This window comes from Candoia aspera, chromosome 6 (genome assembly GCF_035149785.1).
Source record: "Candoia aspera isolate rCanAsp1 chromosome 6, rCanAsp1.hap2, whole genome shotgun sequence".
NCBI lineage: Eukaryota > Metazoa > Chordata > Lepidosauria > Squamata > Boidae > Candoia > Candoia aspera.
Window position 1 is genome coordinate 86,166,128 of NC_086158.1, and position 16,166 is coordinate 86,182,293.

A 16,166-nucleotide genomic window follows, 5' to 3' on the forward strand; every position below is an offset into this window, starting at 1 on the left:
GTGAACTGCTTTATGCTCTTGTGTCTCATGTAATGTGTGATCTTGTCAGTTTGGATAGGCTCCTCTGGGCCAGCTGTAGAAATGCAAACTGGGGTAACCAGCTCCCTAGGTATGGACGGCAACTCCCAGTATCATTATGTGGGTTGGCAAGTAGGGATGATGCCTCCGACAGTGGCCGACGGCTACTGTACATGGTGCCCCATGGAAGGTGCTGGGCAGGACAATCCATCACTCCCAGTATCATTATGTGGGTTGGCAAGTAGGGATGATGCCTCCGACAGTGGCCGACGGCTACTGTACATGGTGCCCCATGGAAGGTGCTGGGCAGGACAATCCAATTCATTTTACTATCTGCAGTATCCCAGCCCTTTTAAAAATCCAATGAAGATTCAAGAATCATGTTTGCATCGTTATTTTCTCTAACGCAGAGATCTTTCTTAAGCACTTTCCTTAATAACATTTTTAATGTTAACTTTCCAAGAATCTCCTTAAGTGGACTTAAATGGTTTTGTTCTTTTTAAAATCAGTTTCCCTGATAAAAACGGTCCTTTAAAAATAAACAAAAGAAACTTCTCTCATGTAGTTGCAGATAATTTGAAGGCCTGTTTTGGGCATTTATTTTACCCACACACAACTGCCTTCCTAAGTGGCAAACATGGATGCTGCAAAATTATTCTTTTCATGTTTGCCTTATAGCCAATATGTCTCATTCATTAGACAAGTTCATATAAATGTTCATTCTGATCAAGAAATTGTGCTCCTAGAATTTCATTTTGGATCTTTTGCCATAAAGGCAGAAGACTCCTAATTTCTAATCTAAACCTAATCTATTGTGGCACTTCCAATGCCAAGTAACGTATAACTAATCTGTGGAGGTGCTCTCTAAGCCTTGTTGTTTTCTTGCAGACTTTTCATTGCCAGGCTAGGCAACCTCTTCAGTGCAAAAAGGAAGCAGGACTTACTCTCCGTTTATATACTGCGGGTTGTCCAGCTTGTGTTGGTGGAGGTGGTGTTCTCTCCTTGGGAGTTCCTTGATTGGGCTGTTGTTTGCTGCTTGGTTGATTGAGTTAATAGTTCCTTGATTAGGGTATATTGTGCTGTTTGACTGTTCATCTGGTGTTAATCCTAGTGTTAATCTTTGCATATCTAGGTGTTGATTGCTGGTGACCTGGTGTTCTGGTCTTTTGGCTTTTCTATTGTGTCTTCTGAATGGTATGTAAATGTTGTTTACCTCTATGTGTCTGTTGATGGCTGCTTTGTCTGAGTGCCAGGCTTCCAGGAATTCTCTGGTGTTTTTGGATTTGGCTTGGTTTAGGATGCTCAGTTTCCCAGTTGAAGACTCCACAATCAAATGATTGCTGAATTGTCTGATTGTGTTCGTCTGAAATGATGAGTCAACACGTGTCAAGAAGGAAGATGGGAGGAGGGAATTGCAAGGAGTGTGAATTATTGCTGTTTTGGCTGAAAGGGGGGAGTCAAGGTCATGTTGCTGGAGACATCTGTGGCTGGTATTGCTGGCTGTTAGAAGCAGAGTGAGAAAGAGAAAGGAAGTGGGGTACTCTCAATGTTTTAATTGAGAGTTTAGGTGGGAACTTTTCAATCACAGTTTTCTCTTGTTCTGTGTACTGGTCTTCAATAAACCTGAATTCTGCATATACCTATTGTGCATGAGTTGGGTCAATATTGGAACTAAGGGTGACAGTTCTTACAGTATGATTGAGTCTGTCCATGTGTTGTGAGATTAAGGAGTTTTCGTGTCTTCTGACTGCTAGTTGGTGTTTGTGGATGCGCTCTGCCAGTCTTCTCCTGTCTGTCCTACATAGTGGCTGTTACAGTCCTTGCACTGTATGTTGTAAATAACTCCTGTTTTTTCTTCTTGGGCTACTGGGTCTTTTGGGTTCCTTAATATGTTTTGAAGGGTTTTGGTTGGTTGGTTGGTGCTACAGTGATGCCGTGTGGTTGTAACAGTCTGTTGGTAGTTTCTGAGATGTTTCTGAGATCAACAGACACATACAGGTAAACAACATTTACATACCATTCAGAAAAGACAGCAGAAAAGCCAAAAGACCAGAACTGAGCCAAAAGACCAGAACTTGCCAGCAATCAACACCCAGATATGCAAAAATTAACACCAGGATTAACACCAGATGAACAATCAAACAGTACGTTATACCTTAATCAAGGAACTATTAACTCAATCAACCAAGCAGCAAACAACAGCCCAATCAAGGAACTCCCAAGGAGAGAACAACACCTCCACCAACACAAGCAGGACGAGCCACGGTATCTACAGAGTCCTTTTTCGCACTGAAGAGGTTACTAGTCTGGCAATGAAATGTCTGCAAGAAAACAACAAGGCTCGGAGACCACCAAGGACTCTACAGTTCAACCCTGAGCTACAAATATTTTCTTTGATTGGTACATAACTAATCTGCTTATTGGCTATACCAAGCATTAGCAATCTAAACCAACTCATTCAATTTTGTCCTTTGATTATAATTCTATATTGTGTTAACAAATTTAATAGCATATAGTATTTTTAATTTCCATGCTGTACTCTTAATTTTAGTCATTTTTTTAAATCACTGTATTAACCCTTTAATTATTTCAGTTAAGCTCTGGGGAATCTACAGTACATGAACTAGATGTACTTGTTGGAAGTTGACAGTGAGAAAGTTCAAAAGGGTTCACAAACATTTAAGCGTCACTGTACATCACTTAATGACCAACACTGAGATAAGTTATCCAGCCTTTCAATGCAGGATCAGGGTATTTTTGAGCTTAGAAGAGCTCGTCCTCCCTTACCAGAACCATTTCAATGCTATTCTGACTGAGTTGTGTACTAAGCTCAGAACAATCCATTTTGAACTTTTAGCTTTTCTCACCAAGAGATGTTTATTTAATTATTTATTCTGTTATTTATTACAATTTAGATGGCCGCCCACTCAACATGCAATTCAGACATACAAGGGATACAATTGGTGTATGATGATGATCAGGGATGGGATCAGGATTTGACTCTTCTGATTCAAAAACTCTATGGTCTCAAGTATGACATTTGAACATGCCTACACAAATGCTGTCTTGTGTGCCTGTATCTCCGCTCTTTGTGGTGCTGGAATCTGGTAAGGCAAGAGGAGCTTATATTGAGCAAGCTTTCTGAAAAATTTAGTGTATTTTTTTTAAAGAGTGATTTAAGTTGTACCACAACCTAAAACTGTGTTCTCTGGTTGAAGTCCACAATTAACGGAAGTAGTTTCTAAAAAGTACCTAAAATAAGAATTAATCTATTTTACATTTACCCAACAGATAGTTGTTGCTATTGATTATTCTGTCAAGTAGATATAGTCTTAAATCTGAAGCAACAGATACAGTGTGTAACTTTGGATAATTTTCCTCAATGAATAAATGAACAAATATGATGTTTTTGACTCATTTCTTTAATTGGCTTCTCTTTATCTTGTTTTAGGACTTGTGTGGAGAACAGATCACATTCTAGGTCATATTTATGCAGAAATATTGAAAGTTCAAAAGGGTTCACAAACATTTAAGCGTCACTGTACATCTGCTTTGGCTTATTTTGTGAAGCCCAAGGGTATTTCGTCAATACCACTGCTAGGAAGAACTAACAGGCCCAAACTGAATACACCATATATTCGTATGCATAATTATGTTTATTCTCCTTTTCCTTATACCATTCAACCTTCTTATGCCCAACACATAATGACCCAAACATTCTGTAATTTTTTCTCCCTTTCTTTATGAATAAAGTGATAGGCTACAGGTTGCACATTGAAAGACCCATTGTTTTTCCATGAGAATCTTTAAAACAACAAGAATTAGGCAAAATACAGGTCTACCAAAGATCAAAAAAGAAACTGCAACTCCAGAGACTTTTAAATCTCATAGTGCTTAATTTTCACTGGTTCTGTATTGGGATCCCCTCTGTTCTCCAAATTACCGTAAGGATACTGCTTTGGTGCCTGAAATGAAAGGAGACAGCAAGAATAAATTAATAACATGGTATGTTTAAAATATAGAATCTCTCACCAGAAGGTGCAAATAATCTATCCTATTAAACAAACAAACACACAAACAGAATTTGATCTGGTGCCACTTATCCACTCAGTGTTCTCTTAGGCATATCATGGCAGCCTACATTCTTTCTCCTTTCATAAACCATTATTGCTTCCTCAGAGACTTGATGTGGAAGAGGAGGATCCCTTCCCACATATTCCTGAGCAACAGGAAGGAGATCCTACAAACAACTCTGAGGTACAGACTTCCCTGAGAATGCTGAAGAATGAAGAAGGGTTTGACCTCAAGTCCCCAGTATGTCATGCGCTGCGTGCCTCTGAATAAGGCTCAGACACTGGTTCGATGGATCAGGCTCTGATTTATTCACAGCGCAGTTACAGCGTCGGAAGAAAAAAGCTGAGAGTGACAGGAGCGCGCCGGTGCGGGGTTTAAATACCCCGCGCTGGTCAGCGCCCCCTCACTCGCGGTCACGTCACCCCCCTTTGTCCAATACGTTGCCCTGCCGGTGGGTGAGGGGTTGTGAGGCCCCGCTGGCGTTCCGGGATCGCCCATCATCGAGTTTTCTGTTCATCCGGTGATTGCTGTCAGCTGGGCGATCTCCGTTGTATTGGCGCTGATGGCTTGGGTGTGCTCCGTGATCCGTTTAGTTATTGTCTGTTGGCCGTTAGTCGTTGTGAGTTGATGGCTACTTATCTTGAGCCCCTTCTCCTGTTTCCTTGCTATTGTCATGTGTGCCATTGCGCTGATGACTTCAGCTCAACGGCACTCATGACATACTGCCCCCTGTCCAAATAGTGCTCCCCCCCGGTTTTCTGGTTTTTTTTTTTTTTTTTTTTTTCCGGTGGAGCTGTCAAACGGCATTTTTTTTTTTTTTCCCGAAATTCCCGCCGGAGTAGTTGTCGCCCCTCCCTTTGCTCCTCCCTCTACCACGTGCCTTCCCAGGGTGTGTCCATAGTGCGCATGCCCGGGTCACGTCCTGGCGTGCGCATGCTCCAGCCACACCCTGTTTGGTGCAGTTCGGCGAGGAGAGAGGCGTGGCTGGTCGGGTGCTTATCAGCTCCAGGTAGGGCCCTTCTTTTTTTTTTATTTAAAGTGCGTCGCCTTTGTTATAGCTCCTGGGCGTTGCCCCCAGGTTGCCCTGTTGACTTGCTTGCCACTCTCCCGCGGCCGGGGGGTGGGGGGAGGGTGCTGGCGAACGCTTGTCACCGCCTCGTGGGCCCGGGGCGGGGGGAGTGAGTCCCGGGGGGGGGAGGTCCACCCAAGTCGCGGGCTTGGGGGGGCCCTTTCCCTTGGGGCACGGGAGGTGGGGAGGGCCTGCGGGGGGGGTGGTTTGCAGGGGACGGCTTGCTGACCTTGGTTGTGGCTTGTCGGGGTATGCCCGGTGAAATGCTCTGGTCAGGTCAGGCGCGTTAACGTTGTGCGCCGCCACCCATTCCGGGTGGGGGAAGTGTTTCCACCTGACCAGATAGTGTAGAGTTCCTCGTTGCTTGCGGGAGTCGAGTATGTCCCTTATCTCGAAGTGGTGTTGCCCGTCGATCATCACCGGTGAGGGCTGTGGCGTGCTTGGGTGCCATCGAGAGGTGGTTGCCGGTTTCAGGAGGCTGGTGTGGAACACCGGGTGGAGTCTCCGTAGGTTGTGTGGCAGGTCCAAGCGTATTGCTACCGGGTTCACTATTTGGGTGACTCGGAACGGCCCGATGTACTTAGGCCCCAGTTTTTTCGAGGGTTGGGGTGACTTTAGGAACTTGGTGGATAGGTAGGCCATATCCCCCGCTTGGAACGTCGGTTGTTGGCGCCGGTGCTTGTCGGCCTGCTCTTTGTAGGCTGCCTGTGCATCCTTCAGCGCCGCCGTGATTATTGGCCATGATTCCGCGATCTTCCGTCCCCAGTTGCTAGCGTCCATCTGGGGTTCCGGGGGTTGAGGTAGCTCCGGTATGGGGACGAAGTCGCGCCCCGAGACTACTTCGAACGGAGTTTTCCCCGGGCTCGTGTGGACGGCGTTGTTGTATGCGACTTCGGCGAACGGGAGCAGTTCAGCCCAGTCGTCTTGGTGATAGTTAGTATATGAGCGTATGAATTGCTCTAAGGTGGCATTAAGAACCTCTGTGGCTCCGTCCGTCTGGGGGTGCCAGGCCGTAGATAGGGCCTGTTGGGTCCCCGTCAGCTTTAGGAAGGCCCGCCAGAATTTGGAGGTGAACTGTGTGCCCCTGTCGGTCACCACATGTGCGGGACATCCGTGTAGCCTGTACACGTGGATGAGGAAGAGTTTGGCTAGCTGTTGTGCGGATGGGACCGACGTGCAGGGGATGAAGTGGGCCTGCTTTGAGAAGTAGTCCTTCACCACCCAAATGGCCGTTTTCTTCTGGCTGGGTGGGAGGTCCACTATAAAATCCATAGAGATTTCCTCCCATGGGCGGGAGGGTTCTGCCACCCGTTGTAATAGCCCCGCGGGTTTGCCTGGTGCCCGTTTGGCCCTAGCGCACGTTGGGCAGGACACTACGTATGCTTTTATGTCTCGCCTGAGCGCGGGCCACCAGAATTGACGCCGTGTTAGGTGTAGGGTCTTGAGGAACCCAAAGTGTCCCGCTTGTTTGGCGTCGTGTGACCTATGCAAGATCGCCTGGCGTTGCGAGTCCGGGACATAGATTCTGCCTTCCCCCCATGCCAGGTCTTGTGCCGTTGTTACCTTGTCGGGGTTTGCCAGGAACCAGGGGTCGGTTTTGAGGGCGGCGGCGAGGTCCGTGCGCATTCCCCCTGGTAGTTGCGGTTGGCTTCTTCCGGTCGCAGGTTGTCCCACCGTCGGCTGCGCCGTAGAGTCGAGCTGCCTCCGAGCGCCGCTTCGGGTGGTCACGGCCATCCCCAGTTGCGAGGCGGATAGGACCGTCCCAATGGTGTCTGGGGCGGGCTCTTCGTCTTGGGGCAGTCGGGAGAGGGCGTCGGCCAGGAAGTTCTTTTTGCCCGGCATGAACTTCAGCTGGAAATTAAAGCGGCTGAAGAATTGGGCCCATCGGACCTGTTTTGGGCTAAGGCGTCTGGGCGTTCGTAGGGCCTCGAGGTTCCGGTGGTCGGTCCAGACCTCGAATGGTTGAGTGGCTCCCTCGAGTAGGTGTCGCCATGTCTCTAGCGCCGATTTTATCGCGAAGGCTTCTTTCTCCCAGACGTGCCATCGCCTTTCTGTCTCGGAGAACTTCCTTGACAGGTAGGCGCATGGTTTCAGGAGTCCCGTGGGGTCCTTTTGGAGCAGGATGGCCCCCAGGGAGAAGTCTGAGGCGTCGGCTTGGACCACGAACGGCCGTTCTGGGTCCGGGTGCGCGAGGATTGGCTCCGTGGTGAACAGCGCTTTCAGCTTGTTGAATGCGGTCTGGCACGCGGGAGTCCAATTCAACACTGTGCCTGGGTTCTTGGCGCGTCGGGTGTCCCCCACCCCTTTGGTTTTGAGGAGGTCTGTTAGGGGGAGGGCTATCTCTGCGAACCCCCGGGCGAATGACCTGTAAAAATTCGCGAATCCGAGGAAGCTCTGGAGTTGGCGTCTGTTGCGGGGGCGCTCCCAGTTTAGCACCGCATCGACTTTGGCGGGGTCCATTTCTATGCCGTCCCCGGAGATTCGGTACCCCAGGTAGTCTAGGCGCACTTTGTGAAACTCGCACTTTGTAGGCTTGGCATAGAGCTGCGCCCTTCTGAGCTTGTCGAGGACTTGCCTGACTAGGGTCACATGTTCCTCGTGCGTTTTTGTGTAAATAAGGACGTCGTCGATGTAGACCAGGACCCCTTTGAACAGATGTTCATGCAGTACCTCATTGATGAGCTGCATGAACACCCCAGGGGACCCCGCGAGTCCGAAGGGCAGCACTTTGTACTGGAAGGCGCCTAGGGGGCAGTTGAACGCAGTCTTCCATTCGTCCCCCTCCCTGATTCGGATGCGATAGTACGCCTCGCGAAGGTCCAGTTTGGAAAAGACTTTGCCCGTGGACAGGTGGGCGAGCATGTCCTTCACCAGGGGTAAGGGGTATTTGTTGGACAGGGAAGCCGCGTTTAGGCCCCGGTAGTCGGTGCAGAGCTGTAGGGTGCCGTCTTTCTTCTCCCGGAATAAGACGGGGGCTCCGACCGGTGAGCATGCTGGCTCTATGAATCCCCTCTCTAGGTTTTTATCGATGAACTCCCGGAGGGTTGCCATCTCCTTTGGGGTCATCGAGTAGATCTTTGGTCTAGGTAAGGGGACGTCGGGCAGTAGGTCGATCCGGCAATCCGTCTTGCGGTGGGGGGGTAGTTGGTCAGCTTCTGCCTCTCCGAAGACCTCGGAGAAGTCGGCGTATTGTTCCGGTAGGTCTGCTGTGGTAGCGGTGTTGTCCTGTGTAGTCGCCTCCGCTCGTTGTACAGTGGGGTTGGTTCTGCCCGCTGGAACTGGTGCCCGATACTCGCCGTCGCCGAATGTGAAGGTGCGGGTCTCCCAGTTGATGCGCAGGTTGTTTGTTGCGAGCCATGGCATCCCCAGGACTGCAATGGGCCGTCCGATGTGAGTGACGACGAACGATGTGCGTTCGGTGTGAGTGCCCATTTGCAGGGTGACCGGCTCGGTTTGCAGCGTGGCTGGTTTCCCTCCCGCTGTAGAGCCGTCCAGCTGGTGGAATGCCAGCGGCGTGGGGAGGGGGAAGCAGCGGAGGTCGGGTTTGGCGACTAGGTCGGGGTGGATGAGGTTTTTTGAGCACCCCGAGTCCACTAGTGCCGCGGCCGTGGTGGCTCCGTTGCCGCCAGAGAGTTTGATTGCCGCCATTATTACGGGGCTTTCGCCGTTCTGTCGAGGTGGTCCGCGCTGCTGTCCCACCGCCTGCCTCGCAACGCGTTTCAGGGCAGGCGGGGAGCTTTTCCCGCCGGCTGGTCGGGGTCTACGTTATCCTCTTCCCCCCAGTAGGCGTCCCAGCCTTCCTCTGGTGTCGCTGTGGCCACGGTCATTCGGCGGTGAGGGGGCGGCCCCAGGTTGGGTGGTTTGGGGCTAATTTTCGGGGTGGGTTTAGGCGCACTGGTCGGCGGTCGGTTGGTGAAGCAATCCACCGTCTTGTGCCCTAGTTTGCCACACTTCCCGCAGGACTCCCGATTGAATTTCTTTTTTGGGTATATGGGGCCGGCCATCCCCACGTGTGGTGCGGGTACCTTTTTGCCGGCATAGTTTGTGTCTTCCGTGGTTGTCATGAGGAAGGTGCGGTGCGCGTGTTCGGCTTTCCCCGCGAGGTGGATCCACCCGTGTAGCGTTTCTGGGTCGTCGCGGTAGAGGGCCCATTGGAGTACGTCGCGATTGAGCCCCCTTTTGAACATTTCCAGCAGGGTGGTCTCGGACCAGTCGCTGACCTTCCCCGCGAGGGCTTTGAACTCCAGGGCGTAGTCTGGGACCGTGCGTGTGCCCTGTTTAAGTCTTTGGAGTGCGCTTTTCGCCCTTACTTTGGCTAGGGGGTCTTCGAAGTAGTTTTTCATCTCATTGATGAAGGCAGGGAAGGTGGCGAGGGCGGGGGAGCTGGACTCGTACAGTTGGACGTACCAGTCCGCCGCCCTGTCTTGTAGTTTGATCGCCACGGCGGTGATCTTGTCGGCTTCGGAGTCGTAGGAGTGTCCGTGCCTCCCCATGAACTCCCTGGCGTTCGTTACAAAGAACGAGAGTTTCGTGGGGTTCCCATCGAAGAAGATGGGGAAGTCCTTTGGGGCCCGGGCGTTTTGCGCGGCCCTGCCTCTCGCTTCCCGGCCTGTGGTGTCGTCCGCCTGGGCCGTCTGCTGACCCTCCGCTGGCCCGTGGGGGTTCGGTGCTTCGCTCGGGGTGTGGGCCTGTGCGGGGACGTCGTTGGGTGGCGCGGGGGGCATAAGCGACTGGAGCATGGTCCGGAGTTCCGTCAGTTGGGCCCGCATGGCCGCGGGTTCAGCTCGTGCCTCCTCGTCCACGGCCCGCGCCGCCGCTGGGGCCGGTTCCGTCGGTGCGTCGGCGGGGGTGGGTTGCCGGCGGGGTTCATCCTCCCTCTGCCGCTGGTCCGCTTCCTCCGTCGTCTGCTGGGTGTCTCCATCGTCCTCCTCCGTGTTGACCGCCGTTGGGCTGTCGCTCCACGCCCGTTGCTGGGGTGCGATGTGGGGCGCGGGGTCCTCCGCTGGTTTCGGAAGGCATGTTGCTCCCTCCCACGGTCGGGTTGCCTCCGTCGCCATCTCCCCTTGGGGTTGGAGCTGAGGCTCGGGTCGGGTGGGGTGGGCGTCCATGGCTCCGGGAGTCCGCGGTGCCTCTGGCCTTGGTCGGTCCTCCTCTGTCTCTTGCCGTGCGGCTCGCCCTCCTTGCCCGCGTCGCTCCGGCTTCATCTTGCTGGTCTTCTCGCCGTCTATTCCTCCCGCGGCTCGTTGTCGTCCGGTGGGGCTCGGCGAGGCTGAGTTTATGACTCTCAGCTTTATGTCATGCACTGCCTGCCTCTGAATAAGGCTCAGACACTGGTTCAATGGATCAGGCTCTGATTTATTCACAGCGCAGTTACAGCGTCGGAAGAAAAAAGCTGAGAGTGACAGGAGCACGCTGGTGCGGGGTTTAAATACCCCGCGCCGGTCAGCGCCCCGTCACTCGTGGTCACGTCACCCCCCTTTGTCCAATACGTTGCCCTGCCGGTGGGTGAGGGGTTGTGAGGCCCCGCTGGCGTTCCGGGATCGCCCATCATCGGGTTTTCTGTTCATCCGGTGATTGCTGTCAGCTGGGCGATCTCCGTTGTATTGGCGCTGATGGCTTGGGTGTGCTCCGTGATCCGTTTAGTTATTGTCTGTTGGCCGTTAGTCGTTGTGAGTTGATGGCTACTTATCTTGAGCCCCTTCTCCTGTTTCCTTGCTATTGTCATGTGTGCCATTGCGCTGATGACTTCAGCTCAACGGCACTCATGACACAGTAGCAATCCTGACATATTCAGCATTGTAGGTTTGGTGTCCTGGATGTGCAAATAAAATTCCTGGGAGAGAGACTGTCTATGCAAGAGGCAGCTTGGTATGAATGGTGAACATAAACTGTTGCTTTGAGAGAAAGTTTTAAGCAAATCAAACATGTATGAACTTTCTATGTGGGGCAGAAGCACCTGGGCTACTTTGGGCTGTAGCATTGCATCAAAAGGCAATGACAACTTTAAAATCATAATTTTTAAAAGAGAAGAACACTAAATAAAATAAATATGAAATATGACACATTGTCTCCAGGGTTCAAGATCTAAAAAATCCAAGAAACTACCCATTACTCCTCCTGTTAGTAAAACTTTTTCACCCAAAGAAGCAGGATACTTTCCATCCACTAAAGAAAGAAACTTATACTGGTAATTCCAACATTCTATTTCCCCACCAGTAAAGAAAGCATCCTTGAATTAAATGTTAAAAGAAAGTTCCAAATTCAAAACAAGTTCTTTTCAAACCAAAGTCACTTATCTCTTATGCACAAATTAAAAAAAAAGGGCAAAGGACAACTAGCATCAGATCTCAAGGAGAACAAAAATTCAGCTAGTAAATAATTTGCTCTGGAAATGGTATTCACATGAGTGATTTGGTTTCGGGGACCACAGTCTGAGTTTTCTGGATGGACTTGTTATGCTTAAACTTAATGTCGTATGCCGGTATCTTTTAAGAATCAACCAGGTGACCACTAGTGAGGTGAATGTTGCCCACAATGGGCATACTAGGCTATCTGCTGTAGGTCCACTTGGAAAGCACCTTCTCCCTTTTTTCCAACTGGGAAGGGATCTGTGTTGAATAATGTCTGCCTATGTCTCTCTCTTTTAACAGCAGCAGCTCTTCTTGAATGGATTAAATCTTATGCACTCATATAAAACAAAAAACAAACATCACCACCCCCAACTGAAGAAATAAATAATGCCAGCTTCTACCACTGTCCTTCCCCTTGGAGTTACACATGACTGAAACTAGGAGAGATTCTGGTTAAAAAATGCTTTTAATAGGTGAGAGAGAGTTTCCCTTTCCTGAATTGTATGAGGCACTAGAATTTAGGCAGGAACTTCTGCAGATCACTCCAACAACAGAGATTCAAGATCTCTTGACAGAATGTAGATTCAGAACTTACCACGGGGGGATACGTTGGAAATATTTCACCAAGACTAAACATGACTAACATGATTCCAAGAAACCCCCAGAAATAAGTCTTCATGATATGCCAGGAAACAGGGGTGGGGGATGTATCAACCCGTGTCCGTACGAACAAATCAAAGTTCCGGTGCAGCTGATTAAAAGAAGATAGGAAGAACCAGCATTAAATATTGCAATAACAGCCTATCATTATACTGATTTCTCTTGTAGCAATAGTTATAATAAGAGAGCTTCCGTACAATTACTACTGATATTATTATTAATTGGTAGTTCTCAGTAAAAAAACCCAGTCAGTCCATTTCACTTATAAAACTTCTCCCTGAATTCTGAAGGAAAGTCTGACTAATATGCTAAGTTTCTAAAGTTGGTCCCAGTGAATGAAATAGAACAAGTAAGCTGAAATTCAGTTTGGCAAAACATTTATCAAACATAAAGACTATTCAATTTTTCAAATTATACTACAACAGCATATTGAAGACATCACTTTACTGTTTGTGTTTCATCTCAGGCAAAATACAGTGGTCCAACAGCTTTAACAAGTTTAACAAGGATATGGTAGCATTTATTCATTTCCAGGACACCAAAATACTAACAGCAGAATCAAAGTGGGGATTTCAGTGTGCATATCTAAAGTATATCTGATGTATATCTAAAGTATACTGGGGAAACAGGGACTGAGAATATGCTTGAGTATTGGGCTCACAGAAGGATTTTTTTTTGAACTTGCTACCAAACATACTATAGCACTTAAGATATCTCAATATTAATTGTTTTTGTAATCTATGATTCTGGACTACAAACTTAATTGAAAGATAGGTAGCCCCAAATTAATTATTCTTCTTACTGGTTCTCCAAAATTGCGCCTCAGCTCAGGTTGATCCCAGTCATACCAAGGATTTCTTTCATGTAGGGATTGGTCTGGGAGTTTGGGATAGTCACCATAACTGTGGAAAATATGAGAACAGATGCTCTAGACCAAGGACAAGCAATTTGTGGACCCATGTTACCTCTAAATCTTTTCAGTGCTTAAACAATAAAATAACACTACAATTTCCTACTGGTTTAAAATAAGAAAAATAAACTTTTCTTTGCTAAACTTGGAAAACTGGAGAAGAGGGCTGAAAATGATGGCTAAGCCTCCCAGTGACGTGACTATCACACTACCACGTTCCTTTATCTTTTGGAAGCTAAACTACTTTTTTTTTAAGTATGGGGACCTGGTCCCAAACATGTTGCCTATCCCTACTCTAGACAAAGTAATTGCCATATGAATTCAGTCCAGAACAACAACAGAGAAGAAAAGAATCAATATAACCAACCAGCATTTGAATATCTTATACATCAATTAAACATGCAAAGATTCATCCAAGGGATGTCTCTGCCACTAAAATAGTACATTTTTTCCACCCTTCCCCACCTTAAGTTGCAAATTCAGCATGACACAGTCTTGTTCCAACATTACAAGAAATACAACTGTTCATCAATGAAGTATAGGACATTTTATCACTTAATGGAAACAGGAGAAATTTAACATTTTGATTTTTGAAATCACAAGGCTAGACTGGACCCGAGCTTAATTCTAAGGCAACGGTAAACAAGCCATACTGATTAACACACTACTGTTGCAATTGCCTGGTGAGGTGAACAAGACCTTCCATGATTTAGATCAACATACCTGGAATTTGTACTATTGGAAATATTGCACAAATTGCTAAGTACAGATTTATAGTTCTGATTTAAATATTTTTGTTGATGGGATTCCTGTCTTCCTTCCAAATTTAAATCTGCCTATAATCTAGAAATATGTATTTTTAAAGATTTTATTCATCTCCCAATGAATGTCCACTGTGAAAGTCATTTATTGTTATGAGGCTATGAATAAGAAGCATGTACATGCAAATGCTCCACAATCCCTGATATCACATTTGTTCCCTATCTTCGCACAACACTTGGTTCCTCAGGCATACAAATACAGCTTACCCGACACCATCATCTGCGTATGTCTTATAGTCCTCCAATGTCAGGTTGTATTTCTTTGCAGCAGCTGCCCACTCTTTTGAAGTCTTGGGGTAAGACCCAGGAAGCAGGTGTTTGGGCAGATCTGAAGCTAAAAGCAGAAAGGCCAATAAACTCAAAGATGAAGTGAGAAACAGTTAGAAACAAAGAAAAAGAAAGATATCTAAAGAAGTGATTTCCAATCTTTGAAGCAGTTAGTAGTGTGATTATTACCATTTCTACCCTGCCAAATTATGTATCTTGGTTCCCTTCTTCCCATAAACATTTTTTTAATCAGTAAATCCTGAAATCACCAATTCATTTTTGTCCATTTTCAGCAAAAAGTCCATAAAATGTTTCCAATCTTTTTAGAAAAGTAGTTTTTGTTCCTTCCCTAATCAAACAAGTCAATTTAGCCATTTCAACAAGTTCTACCATATTCACAGTCCAGTCCTCCACTGTGGGTGTATCTGTATTTTTCCATCTTTGTGCATATAATAGCCTCACTACAGTTACCATATATATGTTTCCCATGAGTCTTTTCTAATTGACTGTCCATAAGCCCTAGTAAAAAAAACCCTCTGGTTTCAGTTGAATATTAAATTTTAAAATTTGTTGCATCATCGTATGTATTTGTGTCCAGTACTTTTTCGCTTTTTCACATGTCACATCAAGTTCTCATTTGTTTGTGTACCAACGACCATGTCGGAATGCAAGGCTAGACATGCCTTTGACCTAAAACTGGATAGCAGTTGCTTTTTAAAATAATTCCAATCCATTTAAGAGAGTGCCAGTCTGGTGTAGTGATGAAGGCACCAGGCTAGAATCTGAGAGATTGAGAGTTCTAGTTCTGCATTAGGCACAAAGCTAGCTGGATGATTTGGGGCCAGTCACTCTGAGCCCTAAGAAGCAGGCAAGGGAAAACCCCTTCTGAAATCTTGCCAAGAAAACTGCGGGGTCTTGTCCAGGCAGTTGCCAGGAGTCAACACTGATTCAAAGGCATCAAAATCATCATCATCATCATCCATTTAAGACTTTAAAACTTAGTATACAGATCTTAGATTAGGCTGTGAAACACACCAGTAAACGGTGCAACTGATACAAAGTTGTCAGATCTCTTTTGTTGTGACTACCTGTCCCTACACTTCCTGCTAAACTAGCTGTGTTTTGGGTCAGTCTGGGGCTTTACAGCAACCCCTACTTCTATTACATGCCAACGCCATTCAAGAACGATTCCTCCTATATTTGTCAGGTACAAAATTTGATGTCCCGCCTTACTGCAAAGGCTCAGAGATCCAGAAGCTTCACCCCACCCGGTTGAGACTTTTCGGAACGGTCTCCTGCACAAATTCAACAGGATGTCCGAAGGGGACGCGGGATAATCGACACAGGGCAGTGCACCATAGGAAAGCGGGTGCTCACTAGGGCCACGGCAACGCTTTTCAGTTCCTCAAACTTGCTTTCCTCATTAACCGTTCCGGTCCGGAGGACGAGCTGAGCTTGACGCCTTTGCGATGGCAAACGAGCAGCCCCGCCCTCGTGGCACGCGAGGCGCTTTGGAAGCGGACGGGGCCCCACATGCCCACCGCATCCAGAGCGGCACCTCCGCCGCTCCCACGGGAGAGGCGGCCTCCGCAAGGGGGGTCGTCTGTCCCGCTCAGAGCCCACGCCGCAGAGCCCCCTCCCTTCACCTCCCAAGACGCAGAGCCACTCACGGACCGAGGCGGCGACAGCTGTCCACCGGCGGCAACGGCCAGGCGACCGGCCGGAGGAGGGCGCGGAGGCGGCCCCGGGCAGCGGCGGCAAGAGCCGCCGCAGCCGCCATCGCGTCTTTCAAGGGCGGGCGCCGGGGAGAGTCTGGAGGACTTCCGGTTGACCATAGAGTTTCCCCAGAAGAGCGCCGCTGCCCTCAGGGCTGACCCGGAAGCAGCCTGCGCCGTAAGCGGGCGCCAGAGGCCGGGCCTGCTTCCGAGCCGTGAGGCTCTTGCGCTTCCTAGGCCTGAAGGATGCGAGAGCCACGGGGCTTAATGAATCCACGGGTA

The 16,166-nt window shown here is 48.5% G+C and overlaps 1 protein-coding gene across 1 annotated transcript; it reads right to left on the reverse strand.

The window, feature by feature from the left end:
* Positions 1–3,419: 3,419 nt before the first annotated feature.
* On the reverse strand, positions 3,420–15,964 carry NDUFB8 (NADH:ubiquinone oxidoreductase subunit B8). The gene is made up of 5 exons (XM_063307596.1): positions 15,844–15,964; positions 14,110–14,236; positions 12,974–13,073; positions 12,107–12,262; positions 3,420–3,983 (listed from the first exon to the last, which is right to left on the reverse strand). Exons 1-5 carry the CDS (start codon positions 15,947–15,949, stop codon positions 3,897–3,899), a joined length of 576 nt encoding a protein of 191 aa, XP_063163666.1. The 5' UTR covers positions 15,950–15,964; the 3' UTR covers positions 3,420–3,896.
* Between the last annotated feature and the right edge of the window lie 202 nt (positions 15,965–16,166).

Excerpts from the sequence above, each read along its gene's own strand:
- NDUFB8 (XM_063307596.1), bottom strand. The coding sequence starts at position 15,949 with ATGGCGGCTGCGGCGGCTCTTGCCGCCGCTGCCCGGGGCCGCCTCCGC. Across the intron at positions 14,237-15,843 it reads GGACAGCTGTCGCCGCCTCG|CTTCAGATCTGCCCAAACAC; the intron begins GTCCGTGAGTGG and ends TTCTGCTTTTAG. Across the intron at positions 13,074-14,109 it reads TACGCAGATGATGGTGTCGG|TTATGGTGACTATCCCAAAC; the intron begins GTAAGCTGTATT and ends TATTTTCCACAG.